This window comes from Falco punctatus (genome assembly GCF_963210335.1).
Source record: "Falco punctatus genome assembly, chromosome: 1".
Taxonomy (NCBI): domain Eukaryota; kingdom Metazoa; phylum Chordata; class Aves; order Falconiformes; family Falconidae; genus Falco; species Falco punctatus.
Window position 1 is genome coordinate 115,864,424 of NC_137580.1, and position 24,846 is coordinate 115,889,269.

General features: G+C 42.4%; 1 protein-coding gene across 1 annotated transcript in view; it reads left to right on the forward strand.

Annotated features, from left to right (window-relative positions):
* The window catches only part of COX10 (cytochrome c oxidase assembly factor heme A:farnesyltransferase COX10), a 104,197-nt gene that overhangs the window by 47,026 nt on the left and 32,325 nt on the right, over positions 1–24,846 (forward strand). Inside the window, exon 5 of the mRNA XM_080367288.1 lies at positions 24,324–24,394. Within this exon, the coding sequence (XP_080223414.1) occupies positions 24,324–24,394 (71 nt within the window). The remainder of the gene's footprint in view (positions 1–24,323; positions 24,395–24,846) is intronic.

The window sequence follows — 24,846 nt, forward strand, 5'->3', positions numbered from 1 at the left end:
CAATTGTAACTAGATTTTGAAATATTGTTTGAATCAAATATCTGGACTCTTGGATGTGAAAACTGGTGCTTGAATTTTTTAGATCTGGATTCACTTTAATTCTGGAGTGGCAGGGAAAGGGCCACTGCAGCTCACTTGAGGCTGTGGGGTGGTGAAGTGTAAATGCAAGCTGCCCCCTTGAAAAGCTGAATTAAGTTTTGTTTGTTTGGTTTGGTTTTTTAAAATATTCATTTATTTATTTTCCAATCCACGAGTACCAGAAAAGGTTTATGTTGATGTACTGGTATTGCTAAGATCCTGAACGAGCAGTCAAGGAATTTTAAAGTTGTTTTGGATTTTGGTTTTCCAGCAGTAAATGGTTTTCTGCTGCTGGTAATTCTGTTGGTGGTTTTAGCCAGTCTTTGTATTTTAATTCTTATACGTGGTATTAAATAAAAAGTACATGCACCTTATTTTCAAGCACTAAAAAGCTCAGCCTGTGGCCCCGGGACCTGCCCGGGTGGCAGCAGGACCGGCCGCATCCTGCATCCCACTGTTTCAGGCAGGTACTGCTGCCAGTGCCCCAGCCTTCCCCTGCCCTCCGCTGCTACTTTTGCATCATTCTGGAAGGTGGCGACGCACAAACAGCTCGAAGTTCTTCTGATACCACGTTGCAGAATTTCACAGGGTTTTTTTTTTTCTTTTCCTTCCCCCCCCCGCCCCCCTCCTTCTTGAGAAGCAGGCAGCAAGTGGTACACAGGCCAACTGGGATACTGGGAAAATACACAGCATCCTATCCATTATGCATGGCAAGTGTCCTTCATGCTGTGGGACACATCAGCAATTTCAGACCTTTCAGCAGCTCCTCCTGTGGTCCCACTCCTGCCCGTCTATCACGCAGGCTGCCAAGGTTGCCCCATCTCTCTTTCATTTGATATGGGCTGAGAATGACAGGCAGGGGAGCGCGGGCGAGCGCAGCCGTCGGCGGAGCGGCAGGCGGGCGGTTGGGGCTCCGAGTACAGCTGCTGAAAGCTGTCAGGATCTTGCCAGGTCATCCCCTAAATGAAGATCTTCCATCATGGTCTTTCTCCATGGCTGGAGACTTTTCCAAATCCACCACTTGCTTTTCCAGAAGCCCTGAACAGAAGTCACTGTTCATAGGGATGAAAAGCATGGCAGAGATTTTCCCTTCTGTGCCTTCGGCATTCAAAGGCATCTCTGTTTAGTCTCCTCCCCTCATGCCCTACTATTGTTCACAGCCGCCTTCGTGTGTCCTTTTACATCGTGCTCTCATGTTTTGCTTTTATATTATTTATTACCTGTTTTCTCAACATTCTGGAAAGTTTCCCTGGTCCCGTTGAACAGCCACGCTCCTCCTCTTTCCCCCCGTCTTGTCCCGATCCCCCCAAACTCCCTTTTCTCAGAGCACAACTCCAAGTGAGCTGTGAGGTTTCTCCCGCATCCTGGTCCCGTCTGTGTGCCGTCTGTTTCCCCGTTAGGGCAAAGCCGTCACCACCTCCCTTTTAATAACAAGGAGAGTGATGGCAATAGCAAACCTTTCTGTGTTGCCAAGAGCTATGGCATTAGCTTATAAACCACTCTGTCAAAAAAATAAAAATAAAAAAAAGCAATTTGTGCTAATGTAGTGTTAGGGATAGATATGATATTTTATGTTGTGATCCAAGGCAGTAGTAGCTGGCTACCAGAGCGCCGTTTCCTTCTAAAGTTATGATATAGCCACAGGACTTTTAATTGCATTTGAAAAAAGCAAAACAAGAAAAGCCTCCCCAAAATCCCCCAGCTCCGTGGTGTGCTGGGCATGTGTGCGGGGGTCTGTTACCAGCACAGCCCAAGGGCACGGAGAAGAGCGCGGTGTTTTCAGTCTGGCGGGGTGAACCCCAACTCAGCGCACCCATAAAAAGAGATGTCTTGTCACAAGACGTTTATTCATTAAACTGCATTTATCCTGCCTCCCCTATTCACCCTGGAAAGTAAGCTACTATGCAAGTAGTCCTATTTTTAATAGGAACATTCATAAATAAATTAGCCTCAGGGGAGGCCAGGGAAGAGGTTACATCTGTGGTTAAAGATGAAACAGAGTTTCATGAGGGCAGGATTATATTAGTTGCTGCTTGGTTATGTATTTCTGCACGTTGCTTTGAAAGGCACGAAAGTCCCGACTACTCCAGCATTGAGGGAGGTTTGTTTTGCAGCGGGAAATCCCAATTTTAAATACTCGCAGTACACAATCATGCACTTTTGCTGGAAAATGGGCACTTTATAGAGAATTTTCCTTCCCTCTGTGCCCCAAGGAGGTAATGCATTTGCTGATGATAAACCCAACAGGTGCCAGGGCTGGTGGGTACTGAAGCCAGTTGGCTTTCTGCCGGCAGGCTCACAGTGGCTATATTGTGTCTCTAGGTTTTTGTGTGCTTCCATGTCCTTATGAGGGATGGTATAACCCAGTTGAAATACATACTTAAACTCCTGAGGGATTAAGTGTGTTTCCTTTGCTTTACAGTTCAGAATTTTACAGTTTCTTTGTTTGGGGGTTCTCAGATTGCTTAATGATTTTTTTTTCCCCGTTTTGCCCAGATGTGTATAATAGCAGTATTTGAACCTTACTAGGTTTGCCAATTTTATTACTCAACATATGGTATATCCTTTTATTTTTGTCTAGTATATCATTCTTCTGCTGAGAAATCTCTTGGTACATGCTTTTTCCTTATTATTCTTCAATTGTTAGGTTTGTAACTCTTCTGTATTCCGAAATTCAGCTTTTCACTAGTGATTCACGGAGACAAAATGTCGGATGTTTTGCTTCTGTCTGAAAAGTATTGTTTAAGCTGTCATTTATTGGAAGTATTATGATAGATTAAATTAAAATAACCCCTTCCCCCACCTCCCCAGGAACCTATTGCTTTCTGGCACAGGAGAAGGTAGTAGATGAGGCAGGTTTCTGCTGTACTGGATCAGGCCGGGCACAGGGGTGCATCCGTAGCCCATGAGTGGCTCCTCCAGGGGTCCAGCACTGGCGATGCTGGAGAGCCCAAACCCCCTGGCAAAAAGGGGATGAGCCCACACTGGTCTGCTTGGCCGATGCTAGTGATATTTTGGGGTGCACCTTCAACCCCAGCCTAGCTTCCCGCAGGGGTTTAGGGGAACACTGTTTTCTTCCACCTCTAAAGCATTCCCAAAGCCTGAACTCTCCTCTCTTGTCCTCTGATCTTGGCCACATGGTGAGGTTGGAAATGCGACTCACACGGGCAAGTTTGGTTTCCCATAATATAAAGATACATCCTTTGCTCCGAGCACTATATATGCATTTTAAAGTCATTTATGAGTACATAATATTCTACCCCAAACCCTGCATGTGTGTCACATCCTTGCATGTTTATTATGTATTTATAGTGACCAGCATTTGCAGAGGAGAGCAGAGATTGTTTTCCTGGTAGGCTCAGGAGCGGATTCTTTTGCGGTTTACATATATATAACTCAATTAAATGGCATTAGGATAGACTTACATCAGCTGAGTTCTCAGCCCGGAGTCAAAATATAATTCTTAATAATGATGGTTTTACAAGTGATTTTTCTTTATAAAATTTTATTAGTATTTTCTTCTGAGTGGTTTCTTGAGCTTTTCTTGCTCTATAGTAAAGTCTGCCTGTAAGAGAGTTCAGACTAAGAATATTTTGTTTGAGAGTGAGTCAGTCTCAGCATAATTTGTAGTCTACTGTTACTATCCCTGATGTACTATTCGCGTGATAACTCTTGTATAAGCTTCCCAATTCAGTTGTAAAGACACAAATCACTTGAATTCTGTAATTTCTTTCCCACGCAATGGGAATAACGTACGGCTTTCTATTGGCAAATATTTTGCTAATGCTTGTATCTGGGTTTGGAAATTATAAATTACTGTCTGATGCTAATTGTTGTTAATAATAATAGTAATAGCAACCTCTCAGGTAATCTTCCATATAATGAGGACTAAAAAAAATTTCCTTCAAACGCTGCTAATATTCACAGTGGAATGGTTGTCATGTTGTTAGACACTTTGAGGAAAAGGATTAAGTTCTGCGTAGCAGCTAACATAAATGATGGGTCATGTATCAGATGGGAAGACCCGGTTTAGAAAAATCCTTTTGTTTTCAATTGGCATAAAGAATAGCCAGAAGTAGTTACCCGCTGTGTTTTTTGCCATTAAAATATAGATTGTCCCAAGCACTCGCAATATTGATGCGTTGTACCTGTGGGCAGCGAGCAGCCATGGGGTGATGGCAGTGAGCAGGGTGCAAGTCCTGGTGTATCCTCCGCCACCCGTTCTGTCACCTCACCCGAGGGACAGGGGCTCGTGTGCTGCACAGTGTAGTGTGTGTTTAGGGGAAATCGTTGCATGGTCCCATAACGCTCAGACATAAGGTTTAGGGGTTTAAATAAATGCTGAGAGGACCTGCAGGCAGTAACCCTCCTGGAGCCCAGCTTGTCTCCCTCACTGGGATGAACGGCTTAAACTGGCCCTGCTGGAATTCAACCGTTGACTTCCCAACAAGTCCAGTTATTTCGGAGCTGATGCTCAAACCACTGAGCTATCATCCCCAACGTAATTAATTCTTAATCTTTCACCATAAATAGGTTAGCTAAGCTTCTGGTTGCTGTACTTGGGCTATCTTATTGACGATACCTATTGGTGTGTCTGTTGACTTTGCTGCAGTTATTTCCACAGCAGACACTCCACGTTGTTTTCTTGCCAGGCTTTTCTTTCCTACAGGCGTTTAAATTAATAGCTGTGAACGAGTGTGGCTGGTTTGCTTACAAATACTCGGAATAAGATAAGCCATAAAGACAAGTGGTGGATAGCTGGATAACTTTATTTTAGCAATAATTCAGGCAAATGTGTTGTTGAGGCAGAGAACTTGAATTCAGAGTGTATTTTAAAATAAAAAAGGCCTTTCACAAAGGCACCGTACTGGGGCAGTGTAACAGCGTGACTGTGAAATGTGGGTTTTGTGGTAGTGGGAAGTGAGAAGGACCAATCGGCCATTTCCTTAGCCCCAGTAAAACTTTCCACGTTGACATTTCTTCTTAAGCTTCTTTCTCAGCATTACTATTAGCCTGACAAGTTTGGCTTTGCCACTAGGAAGGCACCTTGCGTGTGTTCGGGTCAGCCTGAGCACGGGAGGTACCACATCGCGGTGCTGGAGCCCGCGCAGAGCTGCTCGCCCCTGTCTGGGGTCCCAGCTCCCCATTTCCCAGCTCCTCCGGTGCTGAGCGATTTCAGTGAACCTGCTGGCAGAGCTGAAGCAGTGTAACATTGCATGAGTATATTTTCACTCTGGTTTTAATGTGTCATTTGGATGTCCTCCTGCCTACCTCTGTGAACGGGGAGGGTTTTTTCCCAGCTTGGATCCTCGGGAGGATTCATTCTCAGGTGCTGGTGCAATTGCCAGCAAAAACTTGGATAACATCGCAGCTCCTTGCTGGCTATTACCACCCAGCGTATTTTTTTAAATGACTTAAAAATAATCAGCACTTAGAACTTCATAAATTCAGAAGTGTTTCTATTTAATATAATTACACACTTTATACTATTATATCTTTAATTAGAAATATTAGTGGCTGCATTTGGTGGAGACCTATTTTGGGTTGCAGTTGTCTGAATTCTGGGGGGTTTGTGAGTGTGTGTGCCTAAGTTGAAACATGTATGAGCAGCGGTAGCGATGCACTCTGCTAGGAGACATTAAATTCCTGTCTGGATATTGGTTGGTAGTATATAGTTTGTCTCTGATAAGCTTGATGGTGTATTAATAATAATGCTTACATCTTATGAGCCCTGTGACAAGTCTGGACGGATTCGTTTCCTCTGCTGAGTATACCCTTAGATAAGAGTTTTTTTTCTAGTGCTGAGGGGTTTTTTTTCGATTTTTATGTATTTCCTTGTGAGGATTGACTGACTGTCACTTTGTATAATTTATAAAAACTTCTGAAAAATATGCAGGAAGATTCATCTTCCGTTCACAATTTCATTTTTATGACTGGGGCAGCATGCTGGGAGCCTGGAGTAATTCTAAGCAGTGCTGTCCCCATCCGTGCTGCTTTTACAGCAGACATTGCAAATTGCCCAGTGAATTTATGTCTCCCTGAATCTAGCTTTTCTTCTAATTTTCAGTAAATTTCACACCCGCTGCAGTCTCCCCAAAGATTGCTCAGTAATGGACATTTATGGGAACATTCACAAAAATAATAGAAAAGTTGCAAGTTCCTGGAAATGCCATCAGATTTTGCTGTGATTCAGTGTGCCGTTAGCAGCTGTCCTTTTATTTAACTAATGCCACCCCATCTTACGCATAACTTGTGTGTGTATGCATTTATATGTATGTCTTCCCAAATGATGACAAACCAGTCAAATAATGGAGAGTTAGACTGTTTCATGAAACTTTCCATCCTAGGAGGCACAAAGATTTTTCCAGGCACAGGCAGGATCCTTGTGAGGCACCAGGTTAATTTAGATTAAGAGGTGATTCTTGTCCTCAGTGAGTTCTGGGTTTGAAAAGGCGAGTGTGAGAATGAAAAAAAGGAACTTGAAGTGATTTCTTCAGGATCACTCTGTGGGCTATTAATACCTGACCTAGGTTAAGAGTCAGGTTTTTTGCTTTCTAGTTCAGAGCGCTATCTACTCTTGGATTAAGGCTGAAGGCTTCTCGGGCAGAAAGAACTGCAAAAGAAGAAAAAAAAAAAAGAAAAATCTCCTCTTCTTCGAGCATGATTGTGCACTAGTGTGAAAAAGGCAAACACCGTCTTGAGGCTCTCAAGCAAGGCATTTCCATGGAGGCAGGGAACTATTAATGCCATAAGCAGATAGTCATCTGGAAAACTGTGCCCCATTCTGGTCTCCCATATGCAGGAAAAATTAATTCAAATGGGAACAGGTGCTGAAAAGGCCTTGCTGGGATGTGGGAGGGAGCGAGGAGCCAGACATGTACAAGAGGTGGCTGAAAGAGCTTGGCTTGCGTGGCCAGGCAGGACAAAAGCTGGCATGGATATGATTGCTCTATAAATACATTGCGGGGTAAGTACCGGGGAGGAAAAGGACCTGCTCAGGCTGTGGAGCAGTGTTGGCAAAAGAACAAATGGGCATAAGTGAGCTATGCGTAAATTTAAGCTGGAAATTAGATGAAGGTCTCCAGCTATCGTAAACTTTTTAGCAATTTATGAAACGGTAATCCCTTTCATATGGCATGATTGCCTGTGTATCAGAGGCAGCACGGCCCCATCAGCTTTATTTAGCAAGGGGGGACTTTGTTCAGCAGGAAGGTTGAGTAACTTGCTTAAGGTTTACACCCAGCTGTTTAAAACAATCCCCATACAGGCCTGGCCTGTTGTCTTGTTTTTTGATGAAATTACCAAGTAACTAGGAATGCTGTTTAATAGATTCATTATCTGTCTGTTTGTTTTTCTAATAAATACTCATGCCATTTGGAAATCTTGTTCTGGGGGATTGTTTTCTATGAGTGACCCTGTCCGAATTTAAACTGTGATATATTTGGGTTATGCAGAACAGTAGTTATGTAAACCGGCTAAAATCTGCCACCTTTCCTCATCCCAAAGAGCTGATAGACCTGCCTGCACCAAGACAGCTAACCTAATAAAAAACCCTGCAAGTTTGTCGAAGCTGTCCCCTTGAGAGCCTTTCTTGTTTTGCTCAGGGTCATGTTGTGGGGTTTGCACTTCTTCCAGATCCACACAAATACTGTGTTCAAGAACCTGGGACCCTGGCAAAGCTCGGAGTAGAAATCCGTCTCTGAAGGTAGCCCTGATGCCTCCTTAGCAGGCTGCTGCTTGGAGAAACCCAAGTGATTAATGGTGCCACCTAATTTTAAATTGCAATTAAAGCCTATTAGTCTGTGATCGCTAATCAGAGTGAAAGTTGTTTTTTGTTGGCTTTTATTACTCATTCCATTTTGTCCATATTAGTTACAGACATAATGTGATTGCTGTTCTGCTTTGCCAATACATGCATTCCCCAAGGGACCCTCTTCACTAAAATCTAGATCTCTCTTTACAGCTTGACAGGTTGCTGTTACAGTCATAGAATCATTTTTAATACTTTATAGTTCTCAATGCAAAAAAACCTTTTTTATTATTTTCATGGGTGAGGGTGACATAAATGTGAAAGTGCCTCCTGTTACTTGATATTTAATTATGAAAGCATCCACTGGAAAAATAGTATGAGCCTGGTGTAATCAGCGCTGGAGCAGACCTGCTAATCTTTTCATTTGGTCTAGACATCAAGGATGCTTTTGTACTAGTCTGGCTACAGTGTGATAATCTAAGACCTTCTGGACTAAAAGTTTCGGGACTCTTTATGAAGGGGAAAAACTCCTACATAAAACCCCTTAGGTTTGCGTATTGCTCTTTCAGCTGATAAATGCCTGTTTGATTAGTTCATGGAAAAGGTATTTGGATGAACCTGACTGTGGCAGCAGCTTGGCTGTTTGTTAGTGCCTTGATGTCTGGGAGCCACAGCCCGGTGTGCTCACAGTCAAAACAAGGTGCTGGTCCTGGCTCTGTTGGGTCTTTGAACTCCGATAATTCTGGTCAAACAGCATTTCCATTTGTCATGTTACTTTCGAAAAGATTTTTTTAATTAGTTGCGTTCCTAAAGAGATCCCCAGTCCCTGGCATTCGTTCAGAAGCGAAGAATGTGTTTCCTTGCACTTTTCTCCTTTATTGTTAAATTGCAATAATCCTCCTTGCTATCTACTTTAAAACAATTCAAAGATTCTAAACAAAACAGTGAAATAATTGCCAACGGTCTGTTTTCCCAAACCTATCTTATTCCCAAACCACATACTTATTTTGAATGCATCACAGTCCAGTTTTAATCTGTTAATATGGTTTCTTTTCGACCTTAGCAACTTTAATTAAGGAGTGGGTGGGAGGGCAGCACCAGGAGAGGGAGGGAATCCCCTTCACCTGTAAGATGCATTGGGAAAGTCATTTGGGGTCAAAACAAAGAAATTCTGTCTCTCAACAGTGGCCAAAACTGAATGCCTGAGGGGGAGTATAAGAATATAAATGAGGTCTTATATTTTTGATGAGTATTTTAGTTCTTTGCATGGAAAAATTCAGATTTTATCTACCCTGGAAGGATTCCAGTGCTGTCTGAATAAAACCACTGTCTGGTCTGGCACAGCAGTGGTACGGCTCATCCTTTGGGAAGCTATGGTGACATTTCTGCTGGGACAGATCAAGCACGATGTTGCCTGAACTTGTCCTTGATGGGGCCAGCCTAGGACAAGCTCCCAGTGTGCCTGCGCCGGTTGCACTGACCTGCCCCAGCAAGTTGAGATAAAGATGAAACACCCCCCCACCCCCCCTAATCTCTGGTGTTACCTTAGAAATAGATGACCGTGAGATTAGGAAAATATGAGCTGGGGGCACACGGTGGGATTACTTTTTCCCCCTGGATATGAAGGCAAGCGCTGGCTGGGGCATCTCTGCAAATCGTTCACATGTGCTCTGCACGGCGGGCAGAGCTGTGCGAGGATGGTGGCTGAGAACCGAGGGGCTGGGGTAGAGACACCTTGCTAACTGGTTCATGGTGGGTTTGACTCCTGTCCTGTAGTTTAATGTCTTGTAGTACCTTGGTGATAGCGGGAATACCGCTGTTCAAAGCGTTTCCGAGAATGCACATCTCCTGCACTCCCAGGTGCATCTGGTGGGGGATTTTTGCATCTTCTTTTGTAAAATGAAGATTATACTCCTTATTTGTGGGAGGGAAAGACAAGAGGATACAGCAAAATTAGATAACACTTTTTTCCTTTGTCGTATTTTAAACAATTAAGCAGGAGAAGCAACCCCTTTTAAATATAACTCTATTAAATGTTATCTCTAAATATAATTTCTTGTGGAGGGACTGACTTCATGGAGCACCATTTATTTTCGGTTTTCAGTAGAAGGCTTTGTCTGTTAAGAGCTGAGTGGTGCTGGGCCATGGGATGGTTGACTAAGGTTTTTCCTTGATTTGACTGCAGTACTCTGGAGTGAGATGAGAAGCATCCTAAGGACAGGCTTCTCGGTGTTTGCAGGCCACCGTGCCTCTTCTCTTCAAACTTATCAGATCTCGTTGCCAGATTATCTCTCTGCCAGCTTTTAGAAGCTCGGCTTAGTTGTCAGCAGCTTGTCTGCTAATAGGCACAACTGTTCTCCATCAAGGCTGTGTGAGCAAAGCATCTGGAAATGTGGAAATTCAGAGGAAATATCGCTGGTGAAACTCAACAGAGAAAACCCATGCAGATTGGGAGAGGGAACTGCCAAACTATAAATATTTATATAGTAAATGCATATGCTTGTGTGTAAATGAAGTGCTTATAAACCCTATGAGCAATCCTCCGAACCTGCTTTGTGTACGTTTCAGTGTAGAAAATACAGTTTAAACCTCTGTTTGGATGAGTGTGTGTTTAGAGAGAAATTGCCCAGGTGTGCAAAGGGGTCGGATGCCCAGCTGCACTGTGCTGCAGCAAGGCACTTGCGTTCTGAGTTTCTTTTGCTTGATTGCAGTTTAGTCTTTTTTTTTTTCTTTCTTTCTTTCTTTTGTTCTCTGGGACCACAATTTGAGATATTTTGCATTTGTATAATTTCTGTAGCCATGAACAGATAATTGTTTTTCAGAACTGGAATTTTTTTTTATATAGTTTTTCACCATTCAGTTTAAACAAGTGCTAGAACGTAGAGCTACGCAGAAAATTATCTTTACTAAATAGCACAATTCCGTCAATTACTTTCATGATGTGTTCGTTCAGTGTTTAAAAGACTTGTAAAATGTAATTAGATTTCTTTCTAATTTTAATACTTCTATTATGTGGATTAAATAAGTAGGTGTGCTGAGCATTACCTTCTGCAGCAGGAGTTTTGGTAAGATGCCTGTGCCCAGCTATTCATAATTTTCAAAGGCTATTTTCATATCTGTCTGGGTTTTTTTACAGTACAACATGCAGACACGGTAACCATGTGCTTTTTTGAGTTTTACTTCATGCTTCCTCTATAAATCTTACTTCATAAGAAGCATTACTAAATGTTGCAATTCATTTCACCACTTCATATTTAATGATTATCATGTAAGAGCATCTTGGGACTTGTCCACACAGGAACTGCAGCATAATTAAATGGAGGTATACACTTAAGGACTTGCCTACCTAGGGAAATTAATTTGAATTTTACTGGTATGTGAATTTTAAAGCACAATTTTCTTTCTCAGGATGTCTTTTGTGGGTACTTTTGTTTTGGAATAAGACCTTTTTGTTGCAAGCTTGGTTTTGGAATTGAAATCTAGCATTTCTCGAGAATATATGCAGACACTTCCCTCACTGAAGAATCTGAAATGTGGCCCAAAAGTAGATGTCTAAACGAGATAGATGTATTTTGGTCATAGGAATACGACAGTGCTCATTTTAGTTCCAGTTTGTAATGATTTTTTTGTTTCAAGAGTTTCCATGGGAATAACTGATTTGATTTTACAATCCTTTCTTGAGAGGACCCGATAGCTTTTTTTCTTTAACTTTTTATGCTTATACATGGATACATATATGAGGTCAGTGGCATCATACGCTGATCTGGGCTCTGGGACAAATTAAATTCTTTGTTTTATCCTATACCTGCCAGCAGTGAAAGCCTGCTTTGATCAGTGGTACCCTGATGATGGACTTCTGGACTTTCACCTTCTTATGCATATATTCCTACTTTCCTGAATAAAGTTTTTATCAATGACTAGATACTGTAACATACTTTCATTATCACAGAAAGACTTATGATTCTGGGGTTAGTTCCATGGAAAACGAACACAATGTAAAAAACTCCCATGAGGCAGAATCTGGCTTTAACCCCTTGCACAAAGACCCTCAGTCAAATCTCCTGTTGATTCCAGATGATTTTTTTTTCTTTTTTCCTTGTTGAATAAAGCACAAGTCCCAGCTCTCCAACTTTAGTGAGACCTATATAGTCAACGCTTTCAAATCTCTGTGGCAGAGAAAGGAGCTGGAAACAGTCCCCCAGAAGCTCTCAGGTGGGTACTGGCACCCAGGGGAAATCAGGCCACTGAGGTACAGGTTTGGTTATTTTTCATCCCCATAGATACTCAGAAAACTTCATATTGGACTAGCACTTAGCAAACAAAGGTGACATTTGAGGCACCTGGAAGACAAATCTGACAAGAGTGGCATTTCCCTGTCAATATTAAAAAGCTCCTGCAAGTTCACTGCTAGGTAAAAGCAATATCCAGGAGTCAGGCAGCAGCGTTGCTTTAATTTGTTATTATTTGTCATGCTTTAATAACCTTTTTGTAGAAGGATTGTGCAGGTTTGCACACTCAATTACTGCTTTGGTGTAGGGAAGTTCTGCCGTGGCTGGTGGCACTCGAGAGCCAGAAGCCACAGTGGGGTCCAAGGGGACAAAGGCTGCCCCAGGTTTTGAGTGGAAAGCACAGCTTTATTCCAGCATATTGATGCTTATGCAGTGCTTAGGACAAGTTTTGCTTATATGTCATTATGTTTCTTATTATTGTTCTTTTATTTTAAGAATGGCCTTCTAAAATAGGGAGAACCATGCTGTCTTGTCCGTATCTGTGCCTCCTTTTGGCAAAAGAATTCCTGTTGCCAGAAGCCAGGATTGAATTTTTCATTATTTAAGCTTCTAAAGCATTTGAAAGGATCATTGTCACAAAATAAATAAATTTACACAAGGGAATAGGTCATTATATCTTAAAAAGCAGGGGGAGGTAATGCTGATTTGGTCTCTTAATTGGTTTCCAAGCTAAAATTAATAGTGTGTAGAATCCCTCTTAGTAACATGACTCAGAACTATTTATTTTTCAACTCCTCTTTTAACTCTAGCTGAGATTGATGGGTGTGTTATCTTAGCATTTGGGAGATGCAAGCAGTATTGGAATGACAAACATTTCTTGACAGCTTTAGAAAGATGGATGATGTGATGCCCCTGCAACAGGTCTGGGTGTTTGTGCTTTCTAATGGGTTATCGTGAGACTTTTGCTTCACTTTCATTCTTAACAAAGGGGAAGGAAAGGTGAGACCTAATTACTGGTTTGAGATATCTGTATAACTTGAATTCTCAGTGTATAGGTTTGTCATCCAGCCCTTACCAGAATTGCTGTAATGATGGCTGTCCTCAATTAATGGTTAGTACATTATGCATAAATAAAAGGAGAAAGTAGGTGATGGCTAAACTTTAGCTGCAAAGCTGGTGCTAAGTACTTTGGATATCTGTTGTTATATTGTACCTCGTTACTTTATTTAGCAGATCTACACATTCTGCATAAAACTTATGTATTTATGAAGAGACATCCCTTACTGAAACTAATTCACTGTGGGTAAAATCCTTAGGTGTGACCAGAAACTTCATACAGTTTTGTGAGCATCTCGTCCATGTCTTTTGATCGGCTGTAGCTTTAAGAGGAGAGAATGCCTTGAAAATGTCACGTTGGTGGCCTGCCACATTGCATATGCAACTTGCTTTTCTTGATTGTCTTTAACAAACCTCTTCTGTGCAGCCTGAGGACCCTCGGTTGAAACCCGCTGCTCACAGAACTGCGGCTTTGGCTTTAGCTGTAGACTTTTGGGAGATCCTGTAACTATCACATTCCTCAGCAGAGATGTGGCTTTCCTTTGTGGCATGTGAAATTAATAAGAAAAAAGATATTATTAATATATTGGTGCCTTTCTGTTAACTTGTGTTCAGATGGGAGAGAGGAGAGTGATTTCTCTGAACTTGCTTTATTGCCAAGATTAAAAAAAAATAAATAAAACCATTGTCATACAGATGAAGTTACAACATTGGACGCATCAAGTTGCCTTTGATATGTTTTAAAGCTCTTCAGAATATTAGGACCTAGACTCCTTTTGGCACTGAGAGCGCGTGGTGGAGTGAAGTGATGGCTGTTCTCTTGCCAGTGAAGTGTAAATCATTAAATCCCCCGCAGAGTTTTCTTGCTCTCTTTTCAGACATCTGAACAACAGGAAAAAGTTGTTTTTAAATTTTATTGTAAAGCGGATACTTGTAAACTCTGCTATAGACCCGGTAGATTCCCTAAATGTGCCCCGTATGTAAACAATGTGACTTGAAACTCTTCCTGATACCAACTCTTTAAATACTTTAAAGGAATAACTCTTGAGGAATGATTTTATTAGAAGGTTTGAGCTGCAGATAAGTCCAGCCGGTCAGTTCTGCCACAGTTGGGCAGTGTTACCATGCGGGGTCTCTGAGGCATGTCAGTAAATGCTGATGCCACTTTACACCCTTGTTCACATTTAGGCTTTTTTATTTGCTATATTACAGTGTTCCCAGGTTTCGTTCATTGTGGGGTTTGGGTTGGGTTTTTTAAAATAACTTGGCCAGAAGGAGCTGTAGATTTTTCTTTTGCCAAATACAGATGGACCAAAGTGAATTGTTTTTCACAGGTGCCAGTAACTCCAAGTAAGAGAGTTAATTTATTTCCAAAACTAAAAGGTGTTTTGAATAAGGAATATATGTGTATACGACTACATAAATAACCTTTCCATAGCCAAAAGCAGGCAAGCCTGCTGCTTTATGTATGGTGCTGCTTTTGTCTGTCTTGTAAGAAAAAAAGTATTGCTAACAGGACGTGTCAGCCATAAGCAGTTAAAGAGAACACGTCTATGTGTGATAAAAGAGAACACTTCATGGATTAATATTCGGGTGCCTGGCAAGAACCACGCTGCAGTGGATTAGTATTCTTATCATTTGAGTGACAAATTATAAAAAGCTGATTAAAATGACCTGGATCCCGGACTCATGGGTTGGAGCCAGGAGATGTGTGGAAGTGATTTAAATCTCACCTTTCCACTTCCTTACTCGAATCTCCTGGGCAAGAAGCGAGAAGCAGCGAGGCTGCTGTATTTTATAGCTCTCTGGTTGTCACAGGGGACTGGAAAGCAGATACTGGAAAGCTGATACTGATAGTCTGAAGGGCTGTCTGGCTACCAGCCCCTTTTACCACTGTCCTGGCTAAAGCCAGGAGCTCAGGGTCCTTCTGTGGGCACTAGAGAGAAATAAAGGCTTTACATCTCCGTCAGGCAAGCTCCTGCCTCTGTTGGCTCTCACTTGCCGTCTGGAGGAGATGTGTGTCTCCTGGTTGACTCTCGATCTCCTGCTTGACTTAAGCACTTGCACTGGGCAGCAGAAATACTTCCCCAAGAGTTCCTGAGTAACAACTTTATTCCACCGCAGGAATTTGTCTAAGCCATCTTCAGTATCGGATTTTATCTGCAGTATTGCTCAAAGCAGCTGCACTATGTCCAGAGGACCTGGCCTTGTGTATTTTAGGACATATCGTAACTTAAACCAGATACTGACCTTGTGCAATTCCTATCTTCAGCGAAGAGATTGTTATTTGAAGTTTTGTTTGTTTTTTAAGTCATACATTGCGCTCATGGCATGCTGGCATCGTGACAAATATGATTTAATGCAAAGGAATCTGAGAAAATGGCTTTGCGAAGTGATTCAGCATGTATTTTAGTAGGCATAAAGGTGGTATTTTTCTTCAACTCTAATAATTGTTCCTAAAATATATAGAAATGAAGTAGTTCCTGAAAAGCAAAAAGTATATACCTCTGCATCTGACATCTAAGTATAACTCATCATTAAAAACTTGCAGAAATCCTGCATGGATAGGTAACAGGTTTGGGGTGGTCAGAGGCCAGTTGTTGACGTGTGGGTGGGTAGGTTCAGTTGTTACTGATTATACCAGGGCAACACAAGGCACAGAGGGGTGACTGCTGCTTCATTGCCTTATCTCCATGAGCCTGGAGAGGGAGAACAGTTTAACCCATAAATGGCAGAGACGCCGCTGTGTTGCTGCTTCTGCCTTGGGGTGTGTGATGCACCAGCTCAGCAGTGGGAGCCAAGTCACAGCCTCACCCTTTTCCTCTCCTACTTTCATATCCAGGGTGTCCAGATCAAAAAATTAAAAGATCCAAGGGGAAATCTGTTGCATTTTTGGTCAGAGCAGTTTGTTCTCTGGGTGCAGCTGGTTGGGCCAAAGCAAGGGAAGGACGTGAGGTGTTTATCTAACTGGGGTTAGATGACCTGAAAAACATTTTTTAGCAATTTTCATTTTAAGGTGAAAAGGAAGAGCACAATGGTGACAAAGTCCATGTCCAGAAGAAAAGGATGGGAAGGCATTCGGTGCAATACATCCTGCACTTCGGAAATTCCTCCCTTTGGTTCAGGGAGCCCAAACACATTGATAGGCAAGTTCCCTGGTGGAAGTAGGGCTGGAGGAAGGCTTGGAGTAAGGAGCTTTTTTTGTGGTTGTATTAATTGTGTGCTAAATAAAAAGGACTTGTTGGTGGTAAATATTTAATATTATTAGAAGCCTTTGGCAGCTGGCCAGAAACCAGTGTTTCTTCCCATGAAAGCTGTTCTCCAAGGTGGATCACATCAGGTGAAAGCCTGTCTGCAGCATCCAGCTTGCGTTTCCCCTGAAGCTGTGGCTGACCTCCGTGACGCCTCAGGAATATGCTATTTAGGTGGCTCACAGTGTCAGCAGTTTTCAAGATTGCACAGCTTATAAAGGCCTGGTTTTATTTTTATTATTATTTGGGGTTTGTTACAGTATCTTAGCAAAATGAGATTCTAGTGGGAAGAGCTGGGCTCATCGGTTGTCACCCAACCTGTTTCCTGTTTACTGAAACAGGAGATTCACGTCTTTTCTCCCATTTCAAGTCTCGCACATCAGGTGCATTGAAAAAAATGAGATGAAATGAGTTTGGTTGGGTTTTTTTTTCATTTATTGGTGCTAGCAAATTTGATGCAAAGATGAAGAAAAATGTTGTACGTAGGGGTAAAGTAGATAATTTGGTGCAAATGCACCATTATTTCATTTGAAGTTATTCATACAATTGAAGACCGCATGTAGTCCTTAATTATCTTTTCCTGCTTCATTAATTCCTTGCTTACTGCAGCATGCTCAGACACATGCATGCATACCCAGGGTCTTTCCCTCCACCCTCACTGCTTTTACCCAGGTGAATGCCCCAAGCACATCCACACCCGCGGTGGTTCACCCAGCTGGGCTTCAGCACTTCCAGGCGGCATGTTTCGGGATGCATCCGTCATCCTGCCCTCTGTCCCAGTCCCTCATCGTCGTGACAGGACCTGCGGATGGAGCAGCAGGGTGTTAGCACTGTGCTGCTTTGACACTCCTGAGTGTTAACAGGGTCCTGTGCTTTTCAGGCTCCTTGTAATGGTACTTCTGGTATCGCCAAAGGATATTGTTTGGCCAGTGCTGGTGGAGGGGCCGCTGAGCTGCAAGAGTTTAATGACCCCTTGGTTTGTTGGTCAGACCCACTAGAAGGATTTGGATGAGCTGAAAACAAATACAGAGCAGTGTGCCAGCGGCTCTGGGCACTGCTGCCTGCTAAGTGCACTTAAATGCTAAGTGCAACGCAAAACCTTAAACAAAATCTCAGTGTTGGTGGCCGTGGGTGGCTCCGGGAATCCCTAGAAAGTCACATGCTTGTAAAGTGGTCGAGAAAATAACGTGTCACCTCTTGAGCACTTAAAAGCAGAGCCCGCACGGCAGGTCGTGAGGGGACAAATCAGCGCTAATTGAGATCTGTGAGCCTTTGCATTCTCCATCCTGAAAATATGTTTCTGAAGGGGTAGGTACCAACATTTTCTTTCAGTTACCTCCTGTTCTCTTTCCTGTACACAACAATGGGCTTCCAAACACTGGCTAATAAGAAGAATGTGTCTTTTGTGGAAGCTTTCTTAAAAAAATAATAAATGAAACTTTGACAGATGCTTTACCCAGCAGACCTTTCTTGGGTTCACTGGGACATGACAGTTTGGGGTTTAGCTGCCCTTCTCTATCTGTAAGTAACATTGTTCAGGCTTGCATCAATCTCTTTTTTAATTAGAATCCTCTTTGAAATGGAAAATATTAAAGCAGATCTATAGCTAGACTGGGAACAGCAGAGCCAGAGGGTTTACAGATACTGCCTTTAAAAAAAAAAAAAAAAAAAAGCAATTTCTAATCCTTAAAATATTTGCCTTGCTTTATTTTCATATCTTGAAGACAAACAGGTGCTGTGTGCCCTTTATGATTCTCAAATATACAATCTCCAAGCCAGCAATCTCTAAAGCCTTCCCTTGTTTGTACAATTAGGGTGGGATTTTCAGAATCACTCAGTGTTGGTCTGTCTCTGCTCTCATTGAAGTCGAACTGCTGTTGACTTCAGTGAGAATAGTGTTAGATCAGTACATGAGTGCTTTTGAAAATCCTCCCCTTAGCTTTTTTTTTAGTCACATCTGTGTACAATTGAATAAAAAGACCTTTGTAATATACTTTAATTATTCTTTGTTGTTTTCATATAAAAGTGATTGAAAGGAAACCAGCAGAAAACCTATAATAATAATCTTGACTTTGATCTTATTTACCATAAATCATATGTTATGTTTTTCTTCTCCTTTTATGTAATTATATATTACTTTATCACGTTGTGAGATAAATCACTGAGAACACGAGAAATAGAAATAATTCAGTAATACGGAGGGAAAGAGCACTCACAAAGGATGGAGCTCAACTCTTCGTGGTCTGATGGGTTTCCAGTGCTGCTTACAGCGGCTTTCCTTTGAACGCGTGGGAAAATGAGGAGACCTCGCGTGAAGGGCTAGTGCTGAAACCTGATGAATTTGGAGGCCACATGGCCAGCTGTGAGGAATGGCTTTCTGGACGTCACCTTCCCAGGCGTCCTCAGGTTGTGGTGCGAGTACCCAGACTCCACTCTGCCACTGTGCTCCCCACCTGGTTTTGGTCCACCTGCTCCTCCCTGGCTCATGCACCGTTTTGGTTTCCAGCATGTGTTTTCCGGTATGTTTCTGGTTTAACTATTTACTCTTTGGCAATGCCAAAGAAACCCAAAGAGGATCAGACCTTACTGTAGAGCAGAGGAGATCAGAGAACCTCAGAAGCATCTGATTCAACAAGGCCAGTACTTGCAACACTTGCCCTGTACAGCCCAGTTTCACCCCTGGCTGTAGACATGCAGTGAAGTGCTCAAGTGGGGAGTCCAGTTGTGCTGGTCATTATTTGCATTATATTAAAAGTGTTTGCTTGGGTCTGTAGCAAGAGATTTTTAGCTGAGGAGAGGCTTTGGCCACCACCTGCACCCACCCCTGTAACTCGTCTCCACCTGCCCAGTGCAGTGCAGGGCACAGAGGATTTTGGAGACCAGCAGCACTTCAGTGCAGGAGGAGGTGACTGGTCTTTGGCAACAGCCTTGTCTTCTCATTCGCTCATTAGTGCCACAGATTCACCTGAACTGCCCTTCACAGGGGCTGCAGAGAGAAATACCTCCATGCAGAGGACAATTCTGCTGCCAAAGAGCACGTGGAAGCCTGCTCAGCTGCAGGGGTGGCTTTGCAATGGGAAGCCCACCGAGCTGCCTTGAATTAAATCATCTTTTAATAGCAGGGTTCCGCTCCATCTTTAGACGCATGGGATTATCGGTTCTGATGTAAATATGTGTTTAGCATTAGAGTAAAATGTTATGTCAATACATGGAAGACCGGTTGCCTATTTCAGCCGCTGCTGTTTCCACCATGTGTCACAGATTAGAGCTGGCCCTGGACAGGGGCCAGGCTGGTGCTTGATATGCTCTAAATCCAAAGCGGTACATGAGAGATGTTTACTAGCCCAAGTGTGGGTGATCTGTTTGATAAACTAGATGACATATTGTTCCTCTTAATGCACTCTATTTATGTTTTCATGTGAACAGGAGTAAAGGTATTGAACTGTCGTAATTCAGGAGTTAAAATCTCTCCCGCAGGAATGACCACGGATGGCAAGCGCAGCATGTGCTCAGGGCTTTCCATCCACTCCACTGGCTTAATTAACTGCAAATAGGCAGGCCGCTGGTTTTGAAAACTTAATAAGTGGTGTTGGTGTTTAACTGGTGATACGGAAAGAGCGAGAGGGCATCCTGGAAAGGCACGGGACGCCCTCTCACTCTTTCCATATCATGTTCATCCTAAAAGTGCCAGCACAGTGTAATGCTGTCTGCATCTGCAAGGTGATGCTAAGGGAGTCTTGGCTTAGTCCAAATAAAATTATTAGTCGATGTGTCCCCCAGGAGGTCTGAATGATTAGCTACCCTCTGCAGTCGCTCCTGGTTCCAGCAGGTAGCTTGAAGAAATTAAATGTTCTTTAACATTTCACTTCATACTGGTTTCCACTTTGTTTTTAAGAAGCTGAAAGAAAAAGAGAAGAAAAAATAACAAACCATGAGTGTAAACAGCTATAAGCATTAATGTGACAGCTAATCTAAGAATTGTTAGATGTTTAAGATATAATTACTGTATATTAACTAGATGAGATCTACACAAAGAGTCTGATGAGCCTGCCAGAGAAATAAACCACAAAGTACTAGCTGGCCTGATTTATTTTTTTCCATCATCATGTTTTAAATGTTCATGCATACTGATTAAAATTTCGGTTAGGGTTTTGAAAGCTTTTGCCAAGTTTTGTCGCTCAGGGATTTTTAGATGCTGTGGATTTAACCCTCTGTCTGTCCCTTTGATGGCTAGCTTCCCAGATACCTAGGGCAGATAATATTCTGCCTTGTCCAGCTGAACTGATGCATTCAGACTTCCTGAGGAAAAAGCCTCTTGAGTGCTTCTAAAATATTTATTTATCCAGGTTTCATCTTACTGAATTTACTCTTTGCTAAAACAGGCGGTACTGTGTTGGCCTGGCATGAGATAGTATGTTTGAGTTTACTCTTTCATTCCTTTGGAATGATATTTGAGATGCACATTTTTTTCATTTTTTCTAGAATATCAGGGGAAAATAATTTCAAGTGGAGAGAGAATTTTACTGAACATCTGGGAGCAAAATGGGAAAAGTTTGATAAATGGCATCTTGCTGACATGTAATAGCAACTAGCTCAGTGAAAGAATCTAGGGCATTGCAAATAAAAGGATTTTTCTTAACTGTAGTTCAATTGGATATGTAGTTTCGTGCGTACAGTTGACAGTAACAGATTATTCAGATTGTCAGATTTTAAAAAGCAAAAAAATTCAGATTTAAGTCATACAGCAGTCTTAATTTCAGGAGCAGCCGTGTCTGTGTACCACAGACACAGACATTTTTTGACTACTTAACTCTGCAGGCTGATAATTTTCTTGTTCAAGTTTTGTATTCTGTTCAGGGGTTAACTACTATATTAAATGTATGGAAATATTTCATACATTCATTATGGTATTGTCAGGTTATACCAATTACTGCATAAGTTTAAATTCTTTCAGGTGTTCTGTCAAACTGTTCTTCATTTTAGTCATTTTGTGTTTGAGACACACTGAGTTTAAAACTTGCACCTTATTTTGATTTTATCCATCACACATGGAATACCTTTATCTATAACCTTACATACTCTGAAATGAGCCAGAATCTCCTCACATGGACAAGTTTAAATTGGAAGTAAGTTCAAAGCAGTCAGACTTTGCAAATATAAATAAATACTGTGTCTATTAAAAAAAAAAAAAAAAAAAAGACAAAACTGAGCACGGCCCAGCACATTTTCAGGAGAGAAGACTTTAGCTCTATAGAATTTTTCCTTGCATTGCTCTAGCAGTCTGATGTCAAATGACATTTTTTCTTCATTTAGCATAATTGTCTCTGAAATGTAACAGTGAAACAAACCATTAGCAAAATGCTGAGCTGTCAGAAGCAATCACTGGGTTTGGATCCAAACGGGGTGCTTTCCCTTCTCCGGAGGTACTCGCGGTTTCCTATAGAGGTTCTTTGTGAAGCATCCAACGCGTCAAGGGTGACATTGTGGCCACGAAGATCTGACCTGGCCCTCTGACGGGAGCTGCCGGGGTCCGTGCAGGGGGCTTGGGGCTGCCGCACAGGCGCCTCTGCACCCTGCTTCTGAACCAGGGTCTCCACCAACTCCGGTTGTAGCTGGCCGTGACTGTTGCTGCTGCAGGTCAGGCGGAGCAAGCAGAGGAGGAGGGGTAGCCCCTTAGCTGCTACCGAACGGCGAACAGATGAGCTGCCTCGCACCGTGCCAGCACGCTCTGGCTAATCAAAAGACACGTCAACTAACTCCTTTTCGTCCTGAAGTCCCTTCCTCTTCTGTGTGAGTAACTCTTGGCTGAGCAGCCTGAGTTTGCTTCAGGAATATTGATAATAAAATTGGAGGGCTTTGAGAGTCGGTGGGAGTGGGAAGGGGGTCAGGTGCTCCGTCCAGTCGCCCCGGATAGAGACTTAGGGCGAGCAAACCCCCTGCAGGCTGCACCGCCCCAGCAGGTGAGACTTCTGGGGAATTGGATGTGAACTAATAATGAAAAGCTATGCTGATGTTTTTGATCTCCATGCTTTCATATTTCTTAACTTTTGAGCATTTAATCTGCAGTCTTCAATGAAGGATTCCTCCTCTGTGGAACCGTGGTAGTTTTTTTGGATCCGTTGTGGATGAACATTAAAATGCAGCACAGGCTTCAGCCGAGTTGACAACTGTGAATATCCATTGATTTGTGTTGGCCAGCCACTGGAGAGGGACAAGGTGGTCACTTTTCCGGGGGGGTTCACAGCTGCTGGCTGGGAGGGGGAGAGTGCAGGTTTGGGCCCTGCAGCCAGAGCCCCCTTTGCTGGCTCTGCTGCTGCTTCCTTGACCTTCTACCCTCTCTACCCTCACCGCCTGCCTGAGTCTCATTCGTTCCCCAGTTTGGGTGGTGTCACAAGCATGATGAAACATGAAGATGGTGCCTGCTGCCAGATTTCTTGGCTTTAGAGCACACTGATAGCAAGTTTTGTTTAAGCAGGGTAACTTCAGCACGTGGGCTTGAGCATGTGCATGCACTCAACTCTCATTTGTATGCACGCAGGACTCGCTTATAACCTTATTCCTGGGAATGGTTAAATCCATCAGGAAGATGACTCAACCTGAGGTTAAAAAAACGTCACCACACGTGGAGAATATCATGGACCGTGTTAGGCAGGATGATCCATGGGTGATCCCTGCTATGCTTGCAAATACGTAGGAGCAACAGCAGAGGTTCCCACATTGTTATATAGTCATTACTTCAAGGTAATGGATGGGAAAGGTGGCTCCTGTAATCTCTGTGCACCTGTAAATTAAGTGTCTCCCCCGATGTGTACTGTGGGGCTCCACTGGAGTCCCTGCTGCTCCCCGTGTCCCTGTCCGCCGGCATTCCCCTGGGAACGCAGCCCCATTCAGTAGCAAGACCAGGAATGTGGCACTGTCAAAATGAAGATGTTCATTAATTTTGTCATTCATTGTGGGAAAAGTTACATCAGTTTGCTGGAATAACATAGATTTTATCATGTAGTCATTTATCATATGGTCACCTTAAACCTGTCTGCAGTTGGACTGTGCTGAGCTTACCGTCAGTCTGATTCTTCAAAATTGTGATCTGTTGTGGTACTTTTCCTACTTATTCACCATAATTGGGTTCCCCAAAGCCTCAGACATAATGTCAGTAGAAAATATTCTTTCTATAAATACATCCTCCTCTTTCTATAAGTAAATATATGCTTACTATTTGTATTTTTATTTTGCACACGTAAAGCTAAATGGCTTTACAGTTTGCTGTATGGCAAAGTGCATTCAGCTTTTCCAGTAGCATTCTTTGTAAAATGGATCACGCAAAAGCCTGCAGGAATTCCTGCCGTGAAGACAGTGCTGCCTGAATTTTCCCATAGGCGGTATTTAAAGTCAAATTGGGTTGTGACATTAAATAATACCATATGGTGTGTTCGTTCCCTGCCGCTAGAAGTAGATGCTCAGTGCAGTCTCAGTAGTATTTTACAAGAGTTGATTGATTTTGGGGTGGGTTATAGGTTCTCAGAAGTTAGATGATCTTGAAAAAAATGTAGTGTTTGTCTTTTAGATACCAGAAGCACATCATTTGCAAGGGCTGTTTGTATTAGTATAAAACTGGGGGCAGAGCTCTGTGTGTGTGTGTATATGATTGTGTATGTATTAAAGCTGTGTCAAGCCTGTTGAGAACAGAACTTGGAACCAAACTCTACTTCAAATGATTAATTTTTGGGGACTTGTGCAAACTATTTTTGTCCTCCGGGTGATTTTCTTTCTAAGGGGATGCCAAAAGTGTTAATGCAGACTATCAAAGCTCCGTAAAAGGTGTTTGCCATTTTCGTTGTATTTCTGAATCTTCAAAAATAGAGATTAAAGCACCTGCAGATGCAGACAGTACATTCCACGCATGGCATGCTTTCCGGCATCCTTTCATTTTGATTCTTCCTTTTTTTTTTTTCATTGCAGTTCTTTGAGGTTCCATTTGACTCAAATATGAACAGGACAAAAAACAGACCACTGGTGCGAGGACAGATCAGGTAAGGCTATGCACACCTGCTCCAGCTAATGAGAAATGAGTCTTCACGTTGCTTTTATCTATCTCCAAGCTTCCCTCTCTCTCTTCAGATGGTGAAAAATAGCAATTTCAGACAAAAGACTTAAGAAAGAAATGCACCCCTCTGTTCTTCAATATTTCTGCATGTTTATAACTTTTATGTGAGGAGTTTGGGTAATCAGCTGTCCTTTACTGAATTTCTCAAGACAGCAGAATTTGCACTCATGTTGTGTACTTCTTCATGTGTGACGGCTGCATGCACAGCGTGGTAGCATGCAGTTACGCTCCACTGAACTTTTGCATTAGTTTGTAACAACAAATTTCAAAATTTCACATCTAAGAATAAGCACAAAAGTGTTTCTTGTTTTTAGTAGTCACATCTATTTGTTAGATCACAAACATTCTTTGAAATCTCCTGGCGGAGGTATCTGCAAC